General features: G+C 39.9%; 2 protein-coding genes across 2 annotated transcripts in view; one reads left to right on the top strand and one right to left on the bottom strand.

Moving 5' to 3' along the window:
• The window catches only part of LOC117338907, a 57727-nt gene extending 55467 nt beyond the window's left edge, over positions 1 to 2260 (top strand). Inside the window, exons 22-23 of the mRNA XM_033900272.1 lie at positions 1004 to 1106; positions 1324 to 2260. Coding sequence (XP_033756163.1) covers positions 1004 to 1106; positions 1324 to 1405 — 185 coding nt within the window. The 3' untranslated portion in view covers positions 1406 to 2260. The remainder of the gene's footprint in view (positions 1 to 1003; positions 1107 to 1323) is intronic.
• A 1959-nt stretch (positions 2261 to 4219) lies between these two features.
• On the bottom strand, positions 4220 to 11255 carry LOC117338906 (angiopoietin-related protein 7-like). Its single transcript, XM_033900271.1, has 4 exons — positions 11087 to 11255; positions 6694 to 6818; positions 5785 to 5881; positions 4220 to 4438 (listed from the first exon to the last, which is right to left on the bottom strand). The coding sequence occupies exons 1-4, from the start codon at positions 11253 to 11255 to the stop codon at positions 4269 to 4271; spliced, it is 561 nt and encodes a 186-aa protein (XP_033756162.1). The 3' UTR covers positions 4220 to 4268.
• Positions 11256 to 12817: the final 1562 nt, after the last annotated feature.

Here is a 12817-nt window from a genome sequence, read left to right as displayed (position 1 = left end):
CAATTAAAGCGTGATAAAACCGCACTACTACACTACAACGGCCCTAGTGTAGTGCAGACAATAGGAATACATCCGAGGAGTTCCAAGTGATCGTGTAGACGCGAGTAAAAATCGGAACTCCTCGGACTGTTTAGTTATCAAAATGGCTGCACCCACGAAAAACACGTGAGAAAATGGATAGAGTATTTGGGATTAACTCGTTATGCATTTTCCAGCATTTATTTGGAGACTTTATTTTGAACAAGATTTGAAAGATAATTGAGAGATACTGACCATCTTTCTGCTCAGGTTACAGGTAAGTGCTTCTTCCGTTTGGTGACATTCGCGAATACAGTTGTAGGTGATGTGGTGTACAGATATAGTGTAGGTGGTACAGGTGTGTCACCGTGAACACCTGAGGTTAGAGTGAATGCGAGTGTGACTATTTATTTATTTATTTATTTATGGGTTTTACGTCCGCTATAACGGCTTTACGGCATTTCAGCTGACGAGAACAGATAGGAAATTGAGTAGAGTGGGTACAGTATGAAGTAAAAGGAAAGAGTGGGAAAGAAGAGAAGGGAGTCGGTTGGAGAACTTATGGGTAATTTTTGAGACGACTCCCCGAGTCCGAATGAATCCTAACCTGGCTCGAGTGTGACGAAGCACCTTCTTTTTATAGCAGCGGCGGCATGGTTGTATCCACGCATAACAAAAAAGAAAAATGTCTGCCCGTCCTTAGATACGACACTACCATAACTGAGGAATATCTCGGAAAGGATTTTTGGAAATCTTACATGTATTTTTTTTAATCTCAATTGGATGCTTTTTAACTTGCACTGTCAGCTTTAAATGACTCCGACTGTTAATAGGAAGTTACACAAAATAAACCGAACCAAACCAAACTTTATTTGATTTGTGACATGCATAGCTTATATGTATATTTATGTGCTATACTACCTTAAGGTTTATGTCGTATCTATTTTAAGTTAAGGACCTAACTGTTTTTTGTCTTATTTTGTAGCTCAACTTAATGAAATCAAGAAAATGACATTGTCGTCTATATTATGCACGAATCTCAACTTGGGCAAAACACAACAGGATTCTTTTCGAATGAAAACTAAAACGTATGTACATTAAACAGCTGATAAGTCATTTTAATATGTAGTAATTGTTCAACATACAAATTGTACTAAAAATATGAGAGTATAATGTTGAATCATACACATTTAAATGGTAAGACAATCATTTCACCTGTTCTTAGAATTGTGTAATTTGGAAACAATTTCAGTATACATATTATGTAATGTTAAAAATAACAGCATTTTCCTTTTCTCCAAACAGAAATAATAGACAAGAATGCAGTAAGCTGCCATCCATGGACTTGACGAAATGGGCAAAGAATCCATTTTCATTATATACGTAACACATTAAAACACATGTATGCTGTTAGAGCTATGGTGGGAAGAGTATACCTCAATTGTGTGTTTACAAAATGGAAGACCTTAATATTGATCATATAACAGAGGAAAACGACCATTAGGTTATATAAGTAGAACGAACGAAGCTGATTGGTTGTTTTGTGCGTTTTATTCGAGGTGTTTACGTTTGCATTGACCTTTCAGTGTTACACTTTAGTCCATGACGTCATTATCGAAATATGTTATGAACAATTGCAAATAAGAAACGGTACATCGTTGCTATCCTGCCAAAAATCAACCAATCGTGTCGTGTTACATCTTAAATAGTATGCACCAGTTGAAAGTTTACAGAATCGGAGAGCTAAATCTAAGATACAAAATGTAGTTGATATGACGATGATCAGTCGTGTGGTCCCGAAATTGAAGATAGTATTATGACGGTGGTTTAGTCCCGAGAACATTTGTCGTAAACATGTTAATATTTTTCTTATTCAAGCTTTGATATTTTTGTAATGTGTCATAAGATAATTATTCAAATTAAACAATCACATAACTTGGTCTTCTGGACTTAAATGTTGATTTCTCTTTGTTTGTAGTGTTTTATTTCAAATGTTTATTTTTATTTCTTTCATTGTTAATTGTATGGCCGAATAAAAAATATAAAACTTCAACAATTCATCAATGGTCTTCATCGTCTCTGCTTGATAAATACGTTAAATGTTCCGCCTTATGCAGTTTTCCAGCATGTGCATTGAGAGAATTGTAAATAATGGACCTTTGTATGATGAAGGGAAGTACATCTTAATCTGTGTGTATTATGTTTTACAAGACTTTATATAAAGATACATCACAAATCAGAATGTGGTTTGCGACGGAATGTTTAATTGGGCAGTCATGAATGACGCACAACTGATAAATTATGATTTTCGTTTACACAAATATATTTTTCATTACAATATTTTTACAATACTACAGTTACTTTATGTATATGTAGTATATTGTCTTACCATAGAAGATGTAACACGTGGTCTTACAATGATATAATGATAACCAGTTGTTCCTTAGTTACTGGTTTATCGCCTACAACAGAGAGAAGCCCTCTGTTTTGGAGCCGTCTGTTCTACATTGGGTTATGAACATTTTAGAAACGGTCCCGGTCCAAATAGTGTCTTATCCTATTCAAATTGTAACACGTCATTAATGGGGGAGCGGGTCTGGGTACTCCGGTCATCTCCCACAGTAAGACCCCCTCGCGGTACTCCGGTCATCTCCCACAGTAACACCCCCTCGCGGTACTCCGGTCATCTCCCACAGTAACACCCCCTCGCGGTGCTCCGGTCATCTCCCACAGTAAGACCCCCTCGCGGTACTCCGGTCATCTCCCACAGTAAGACCCCCCTCGCGGTACTCCGGTCATCCCCCACAGTAAGACCCCCTCGCGGTACTCCGGTCATCCCCCACAGTAAGATCCCCTCGCGGTACTCCGGTCATCTCCCACAGTAAGACCCCCTCGCGGTGCTCCGGTCATCTCCCACAGTAAGACCCCCTCGCGGTACTCCGGTCATCTCCCACAGTAAGACCCCCCCTCGCGGTACTCCGGTCATCCCCCACAGTAAGACCCCCTCCCGGTACTCCGGTCATCCCCCACAGTAAGACCCCCTCGCGGTACTCCGGTCATCTCCCACAGTAAGACCCCCTCGCGGTATTCCGGTCATCTCCCACAGTAAGACCCTCTCGCGGTACTCCGGTCATCCCCAACAGTAAGACCCCCTCGCGGTACTCCGGTCATCTCCCACAGTAACACCCCCTCGCGGTACTCCGGTCATCTCCCACAGTAACACCCCCTCGCGGTACTCCGGTCATCTACCACAGTAACACCCCCTCGCGTGCTTCTATCCGATCCAACAAGAGTAATTATATGAGTTTTACTTCAGAGAAATGTCCAAATTGGTATCAAGCATCTAACATGATACAAAACTATTGGTCTGCTTTTTTTATTTATTTCACGGATAATTTGACTATTAAATCATTCTTTCACTCGATCAAGGCCTTCAATGAAAACGAATTCACTTATATATTTAAACTCATTACAAATAAGATCAGATTATTACAGAGAAATAAGTAATGTATCCACTCTGACCTGCTGACTATAGTATCTTTGATTTTTTTTTTCATGAATTCATAACCTTTTGCTATCAAGCTACAGTCACAGATAAGATTATTACAGAGAAATTCTGTCGGCATTTTACATGCGTGATCAGCCAGTTTTTTAAATAAAGTAGTTATGTATCCAATCTATCCTGTTGTCCATGGTGTCTTTTTTTCATTAATTCATAATGTGGGGTAGAAATATTACCAGTTCACCATAACTTCATAACCTTCTCCTTTGTATCATCATGCTACATTTACGCAAAGGTGTCTGGCGTCTATCGGGGTAGAAATATTGCCAATTCATGGAGGTGCGCTCGTCGGTCCCGTTATCTCTGGTATAAATCCCGTTTAGGTTAACACCATAGCAATTTTTGTACCACCAGCCTCCTTTTCCGAACGTAGTGCAAACACGGTCCTCGGATGCGTCGTTGTCGCTGTCGAATGTTGAGAAATTTTGATGATGATGTTGAGAAAACTTGTCTTCTGAAAAATTTGGTATCCGACAGAAAAAAAAATTAACCCAATATTAGGATGCAGGGTCCGTTATTTAAGAAACAATGGGGATTTCTTACGCTTGTTTGAAATTAAAATATAAATGGATTTCATATATATTTAAAGTAATATGATATTGACATCAATTTAATTAAAATGATACATTATCCCCGTTTATGAAACTTAAGCGTACAGAATCTGGCTGATTCACGTTAAGCAATGTAACTACATACCCACGTCTCCAGAGAAGCCATCGAGAGTTAGATTGTAATAGAATGTCTCTTCCCCGATTGAAAACCTTTCATAAGCTGCGTTTTTGACAGTTCCGTCCCATCCTTCTAAGTGCACAAAAAGCCTTTGGTCCAGTCTGAGAAGAGTATAAATATACTCTAGGCCTAAAGTTGTTGGAAAGGACAAATTAAAAGATGCTTCATCGCCGACAAACAAAAGTAATGATCGATGGACCACAAAAACAAGGTGCATTTTTAAGCTGTTTCCACCCGCCAAAGGTCTGAACTTTTTTTAAATTCAAAGTGAATACATAAGTAAATTGCATTCCGGAGAATTATATCTTCTCCGGCTCTTTACTTTATATATATGTAACTGTCGGTATAGTAAGCGATTACTATTAGAACGCGATGTTGTTGGTTTTTTTTTGTTTTTTTTTTAATTGATATATTGATATTATTGATATGTCTATACCATCGTGCAATTGTATGACGAATAGTTGTATACATGTATACAACATGTATACGCCGTCGGCACTGTAGCATTATCATAAAGACATTTCAATGAGACATTGGTGCATTCAGCTTACCTAACCAGTGTTCACCGCTTACCTAACCAGTATCCGCCGCTTACCTAACCAGTATTCGCCGCTTACCTAGCCAGTACTCGCCGCTTACCTAACCAGTATCCGCCGCTTACCTAACCAGTATTCACCGCTTACTTAACCAGTATTCGCCGCTTACTTAACCAGTATTCGCCGCTTACCTAACCAGTATTCGCCGCTTACCTAACCAGTATCCGCCGCTTACCTAACCAGTATTCGCCGCTTACCTAACCAGTATTCGCCGCTTACTTAACCAGTATTCGCCGCTTACCTAACCAGTATTCGCCGCTTACCTAACCAGTATCCGCCGCTTACCTAACCAGTATTCGCCGCTTACCTAACCAGTATTCGCCGCTTACTTAACCAGTATTCGCCGCTTACCTAACCAGTATTCGCCGCTTACCTAACCAGTATTCGTCGCTTACCTAACCAGTATCCGCCGCTTACCTAACCAGTATTCGCCGCTTACCTAACCAGTATTCGCCGCTTACCTAACCAGTATTCACCGCTTACCTAACCAGTATTCGCCGCTTACTTAACCAGTATTCGCCGCTTACCTAACCAGTATTCGCCGCTTACCTAACCAGTATCCGCCGCTTACCTAACCAGTATTCGCCGCTTACCTAACCAGTATTCGCCGCTTACCTAACCAGTATTCGCCGCTTACCTAACCAGTATTCGTCGCTTACCTAACCAGTATTCGCCGCTTACCTAACCAGTATTCACCGCTTACCTAACCAGTATTCGCCGCTTACCTTACCAGTGTTCGTCGCTTACCTAACCAGTATTCGCCGCTTACCTTACCAGTGTTCGTCGCTTACCTAACCAGTATCCGCCGCTTACCTAACCAGTATTCGCCGCTTACCTAACCGGTACTCGTCGCTTACCTAACCAGTGTTCGCCGCTTACCTAACCAGTATTCGCCAGTGAGGTTTCCAAATCCCCATTTGTAGTCTTCCCAGTTTCGATAAAAGTTGACGGAACCATCAAACCGTCGTTGAATTACCTTCAAAATATATATCGAATCATTTAGATATATATTTTAACCAATGACGCGACTCAAAAACCATGTTAAATATGCATATTATATATATTATTATTTTCTTTGAAACTAATACACGTTAAAACTAAAATATGTTTTCTTATATTGAAATGTTACTTACTTTTAAAAACAATACCGACATAAAAACGAAACCATAATTCTAACTCAAAATCAATTAAACATGGGAAAAAAAGAAAAGAAAATAGAGGATTTGCATGGATATCATTGAAAAGTACCAGGAGGATACGACCAGGTGTTCCGGACGAGTAAGCGTCTCCTACTTAATCGACGACACTCGCCATACTAAAAATAAAGTTAAATATGATAACAACGGAACCACTGGGCATATCAAGGCAATGATTGTGACCATAAAACTTTCCAATGATCTTCATCAACCTGCATCTCTCGAAACCTTGTGTTATTAATTATCCGTCAATAGTCGACACCAGTCACGAATATTGTGATAATGGATAGTTGTATGACCAAGAACCTGACTGTACCACAACCTCTGTATATGATACAGTCCAAGGACCTCCGATTGTTTCTTTGTATCATTATGTAAATATATTTACAGTCCAACGACCTCCGATTGTTTCTGCGTCGTATGATGTAAATATACTTACAGTCAAAGGACATCCGATTGTTTCTGTGTCGCAGTATGTAAATATACTTACAGTCCAAGGACCCCCGATTGTTTCTGCGTCGTATTATGTAAATATACTCACGGTCCAAGGACCTCCGATTGTTTCTTTGTAGCATTATGTTAATATACTCACGGTCCAAGGACCTCCGATTTTGTCTGTGTCACAGTACACATCAAAGGATGTTCCTTGTACTGGAGTTATTCGGTAGATACCTGAGCAATCAGTACAGCATAAATCACCACAGTCGACAAGGGGCTCTGTAATTAATGTAAAAAAAATCCTACAATTTGACGTACCAGAAAATATCATAACTACAAATTTTTTGATGAAAAATTACCAGATTTTCTTTTTGAGAATTTGGCATTTTGTTAATTTAACCCAAATTTACAGGGGGAAAATGTCAACAGAGAAATACAGATAAAACATATAGCAAGCTATTGACCACATTCGGCTTCAAATTTGTTGTTTATACACTGAAATTTAACTTTAATTATAAAGCTTTATTTAATCAGTAGGTTAGCTCGTAGACAAATGTCGAAAATTGTATCCGCATAATATGACACAAACAGATATAAAAGATGTCCAGTAAAATAGTTTTGCCACATTTCCCAATGAAAATTATCAAGCAATAGAAGCACCAATGAGCGGAAATCAATTATCAATACCAAAAAGTCGTTTGAACATTTGAAACTAAACATTTAATTATTTTGAAAAATGTGGCAGACGGCAGAACTTCAGAGAAGTGATCGACATCTATAATGTCCCCTAGGGGAGATCTCGACAGCAGACGATAATGTCCGCTAGGGGAGATCTCGACAGCAGACGATAATGTCCGCTAGGGGAGATCTCGACAGCAGACGATAATGTCCGCTAGGGGAAATCTCGACAGCAGACGATAATGTCCGCTAGGGGAGATCTCGACAGCAGACGATAATGTCCGCTAGGGGAGATCTCGACAGCAGACGATAATGTCCGCTAGGGAAGATGTCGACAGCAGACGATAATGTCCGCTAGGGGAGATCTCGACAGCAGACGATAATGTCCGCTAGGGGAGATGTCGACAGCAGACGATAATGTCCGCTAGGGGAAATCTCGACAGCAGACGATAATGTCCGCTAGGGGAGATCTCGACAGCAGACGATAATGTCCGCTAGGGGAGATGTCGACAGCAGACGATAATGTCCGCTAGGGGAAATCTCGACAGCAGACGATAATGTCCGCTAGGGGAAATCTCGACAGCAGACGATAATGTCAGCTAGGGGAGATCTCGACAGCAGACGATAATGTCCGCTAGGGTAGATGTCGACAGCAGACGATAATGTCCGCTAGGGTAGATGTCGACAGCAGACGATAATGTCCGCTAGGGGAGATGTCGACAGCAGACGATAATGTCCGCTAGGGGAAATCTCGACAGCAGACGATAATGTCCGCTAGGGGAAATCTCGACAGCAGACGATAATGTCCGCTAGGGGAGATGTCGACAGCAGACGATAATGTCCGCTAGGGGAAATCTCGACAGCAGACGATAATGTCCGCTAGGGGAAATCTCGACAGCAGACGATAATGTCCGCTAGGGGAGATCTCGACAGCAGACGATAATGTCCGCTAGGGGAGATCTCGACAGCAGAAACTGTCGCAAAAAGGAGCTGCACATAGTCAATATCAATAATGAAACGCTCGTAGTAATTTCAATAACTCCAGATCTTTTAGCCAATGAATTGAATGGTTGAGTAGCTGATGTTATCCATTTATTCTTAACAAGTCCTCAGTAATAATCACACTATGATAAAAACTATATCCTAGCTGTTCCCGTGCATTCACTGGGGGAAATATTTTTCAATATATTCATACTAGCATAAAAACTTCAAAAGTACAGCCCAAAGGAATTTCCAATACTGCCTATGTCAACAAACATCAGAAAGAAATCAATATTACAATTAAACAGATTTGTTTTTTTCAGCTTCGATCACGATTTGTCATTAGCGAAATGAAATGTGACGTCATCGCGTAGGAAGAGGGAGTTGTGCATTGCACGTGAAAGATAGAATAAGATATGTTTTGTACACGTGTTTAAAGGCGAGATTGGTGATCGATCCACTGCCTACATCATTAAGCTACACAGGTTGCAAAGATGCCTTCGTTTGTAGTTTTTAATGTGAAATGTAAAACAAATATATTATTAAAAAGATCCAGGTATGGTCATTGTGGAGTTATCAATAATCCTTAGATATCTGTAGTTTTAATTCATACTTTTATTTTCCCATTAAAACAAAGGGAAGTTCACAGTACATAATGGTATAATGTATAAATTGACTTTATCAATGTCCACTAAGATTATGGTTTGTTATTATGTCGGTGTTTTCTATTGTTTTTGTTGGATTAATACATCTTTTTCTGTCGCAATTTTTTTTCAATCATGTTTGAATAAATTAAATACTTAACTCGGACGTCACGTTTAATTTGTAGTTGTGTTAATTCAATATCGCGTTTGTCCTCCGTTTGTGAGGTCAACAGTATTGCAGTTTCGCCGTATGGGACTCGTAAAAAGACCGATACCATAACACATGACATCATTTTGAGGTGAGCCTATCCGCGATAGTTCAGTCGGTTAAAGCGCCGGTCACGTAACCTCCAAGTGAAGATCCTAGGTGTGTGGCTCGACGCTCCCTATCCGTGTCGGTTTGCATTTATCGGTAAGCTGTCGTGATTGTATCTTAACCACGATAATTTAAGCTATTGCTCTGAACGGCATCCGACGGACTTTCCGTCTGTTAGGTGGTCACCAACTACTACAAGTAGACCCCCGCCTCAAAATGACTCTGGATGTTCAGGGGGCGAATAACCCAGTAAACAAACAAACCGAAGCTCTTTCATCATTAGTTAACCTACGTTAAAGGGATAACTAAACAACTACATGTAAATATCAACTTTACTTATTTTACGACAATTGCGAAATCAACTTATATTAATCACGCTTGTTAACCCGAGTTGAAGATGGGTCTTACTGTGGGAGGAAACCGGAGACCCCGAGGAAAACCAACGTGGTTGGACAGGTGACCCTATAACCGTGACCCTATAACCATTCACGTCCGATCGGGGAATCGAACCCCGGCCGCCTAGATGAAAGGCGAGTGTGTTACCACTGTGCCACCAGAAAAGTTCGCGTTAGAGCGCGATAGCTGCGCCTTCCTTGTACATACATGTATTTGTTTTTGTTTTTACTTTATTCCGTGTGTGATTACAAAACAATAACGTATTTTATATTACGCATATCAAAACCAAACACATCAGTGTTCCCGTCCCGACACTTTATCACTAGCCCTCCACCACTGGGTTGCGAGTTCGAAACCTACGTGGGGCAGTTGCCAGGTACTGGCCGTAGGCCGGTGGTTTTTCTCCGGGTACTCCGGCTTTCCTCCACCTCCAAATCCTGGCACGTCCTTAAATGACACTGGCTGTTAATAGGACGTTAAACAAAAACAAACCAAACGGACAGGTCCGAACAGTTTGCAGCTAGTATACTGTCCCCTGGTAGTGGTACGTCATCAGGATTGTGCAAATTGATTCAACTTGACCATAACAGTATTGATTAATTTCAGGAACGTATGAAGAAACTGTCATCTCGACACCTGCGCTATTTAGTGCAACAAACTACCCATTTGATATATCACAAAATCCTTGTAGTAGTTGGTGGCTACATCACTGAACAATAAATAGGATGCAAATGGTATACTATCTACAGCAACTTGTGTCAAATGTCTTTCCGAAGGTTACAGTCGCGACAGCACAGAGCAGTCCGTTCCTGACAAGTTCAAACCGCCTCGGACAGGGATTGAACCTCACCAAGAATGTTCATACATAGTCCAATAACTTATCGACTGATGACCCTGTCTGCTGGTATGTCCTTGATGTCCGTGGTCATATGACCCTGTCTGTTGTTGTCTCCATGAAACCCGTCGTCATATGACCCTGTCTGTTGTTGTCCCCATGAAATCCGTCGTCATATGACCCTGTCTGTTGTTGTCCCTGTGAAACCCGTCGTCATATGACCCTGTTTTCTGGTATCTCCTTGACACCCGTCGTCATATGACCCTGTCTGCTGATATCCCCTTGATGTCCGTCATATGACCATGACAAATGCGAGGAAGTTAAACCCCCCAAAAATATTCGGGTTTGAAGTAAGCGGTATACATCAGGACTGGTTACCCCTTCGCCATGTGTAATGGTGACATGCAAACATGTCCAAGTATGACATTACAGTGTGATGACGCTATAAAATAGCTATCCATTGGCCCAGTCATTTGTTAACGTCGTCATGAATTATTAACGGACCCAATTATTTGATTCCGCAAGACTTTACATTTTAACGTGGTTGAAATATCAATTAAACGAGTTAAAAAGCATATGCATAATAACGCCGCCATCGTGTCGATAAAATGAATAAATCAATGTTGAGAAATATTTCTGATCACATTTACAAAAATCTACAAAATTAAATAACGAATTACAATATATTAACACTGACCTGATCTTGTCATTACGGATGTTTTGGTTTCTGCAGTCACATTTCGCACCTCGCCATAGCTGTCGTTTCCGTAAATTGTACATATTTTCGTTGATGTGTCGAATAAGAAAGACGCACAATTTTGATTGGCACAATTCACTGAACATTCTATCGCAGACCGAGCAGTCATATTGTTCATCAGCGTCCTATCATTGTAGGATACATGTATATTATTGTAGTGTATGACACATTGAAACGAAGGCGATATAAACATCAGCCAAAACACGGATAAACGACTGGACACCATGGTTCATCGTCAAAACAATTGTAAATATTTCCTCTTCAAAACGGATCTTCTTAAATGGCTATCAGTTTTAGAAACGTTTCTTAAGTATGTTTTAAAAATATTTTAATTTTCTCCCTGTAATGTAGCTCCGTTAAACTGTCCTGTATTCACATTACCGGGCACGGCGTCAGTTATCTAAGCCATTCAGTACATCAGAGTTGTTAAGTCCAATTAAACCAAGGGATATGACAATGATGTCTTTCAAACTCATCCGTCGTTGTTTCAGAAAATTGTCTTGATTTGTGAAATATTTCTCGGGATGTTTGGATGACGTTTTGATATCCTTGTGTTAAATCCTAAAAAAAATATGATACTGATGTGTCAACGTCGTCGTTTTTAGCTTTTTTTTAGCTGAACAGATCGATGTAACAGCATACTGTATATTGACTGACTCACGCGTGATCATCTCCTCGATATCTTACTGGGTCACATGATCATAATTAATACAGTACAATTATGCATTAATTGTGGTAATTATCATTAATGTTTTTCTCTGAAAATCGTTGCATCATTTTGTTACAATTAGTTATCGGAAAAGTTCCGACTCGTGCAATGCACTTTCAGAATAGGCAAGTAAGGGAAAAACACATTGAACGCACTGGGCTCAAACTAACAAGCTCTTGAAATTGTTTTCCTCCTATTTCGGAGGGGGCCGTCGAGCATTTCCAAGTGGAAAATCGGGTACGAGACTAATTTTGATGGATGAACATCTGTGCTACTTCGGCAGTAATTTAGTTTTCATTGATATTCGCGATTGTAGAAATATTTCTTCGTCAAATTTTGAATACGATGAAATATTCTGTGAAGGACACGGATATACTGACGAGAGAGGGGTGTGTATTCTAGTATTGTAAATCTTGTTGATGTTCTAAAGAAATAACAAGAATTCCACGGAAGTGGATGTGTCGCCTGCACAGCAAGCTAGGATTTGAATTTTTTTAAAACAGCTTGGATATTCATTGTATCTATTCCAAGTATACTTTGTATGATTTGCCGGATGGATTCCCATACAATGAATGAACTCACGAATGATGGTAATACCTATATGGTGCCTTTTTCAGAAAAAGGCGACACAAAAAAATGGAAATATATAGAACTATCGGTTTTAAGCAAAAATAAAAACATTTTCAGGATCTGATTTTATTTCCCTTGGTGAACATTTATAAAAAAACAAATGCATAACATTTAATAAATTTGAGTAGTAATAATAAATTGATATCAAATGCAATCTTTGCACAAAACCCTTTGTGAATTAATTATTATTGCAGTGATTATTCTTAAACCAGCGTTATGAATATATACAGGTGAACTGTGTATTCAGATTTCTCACCTGTTGCCAACTCATCTGATGACTAACATTTAACCCTAGTCCTAATTCTAAAGACGTTATGTACACACATCAATTG

Source organism: Pecten maximus, chromosome 12 (assembly GCF_902652985.1).
Source record: "Pecten maximus chromosome 12, xPecMax1.1, whole genome shotgun sequence".
In the NCBI taxonomy this organism is placed as follows: Eukaryota; Metazoa; Mollusca; class Bivalvia; order Pectinida; family Pectinidae; genus Pecten; species Pecten maximus.
The sequence above is the reverse complement of the archived record's forward strand: the minus strand, read 5'-3'. Positions and strand labels throughout refer to the sequence as shown.

Excerpts from the sequence above, each read along its gene's own strand:
- LOC117338906 (XM_033900271.1), bottom strand. The coding sequence starts at position 11,255 with ATGACTGCTCGGTCTGCGATAGAATGTTCAGTGAATTGTGCCAATCAA. Across the intron at positions 6,819-11,086 it reads ATCCGTAATGACAAGATCAG|AGCCCCTTGTCGACTGTGGT; the intron begins GTCAGTGTTAAT and ends CATTAATTACAG. Across the intron at positions 4,439-5,784 it reads CACTGGCGAATACTGGTTAG|GCCTAGAGTATATTTATACT; the intron begins GTAAGCGGCGAA and ends CAACAACTTTAG.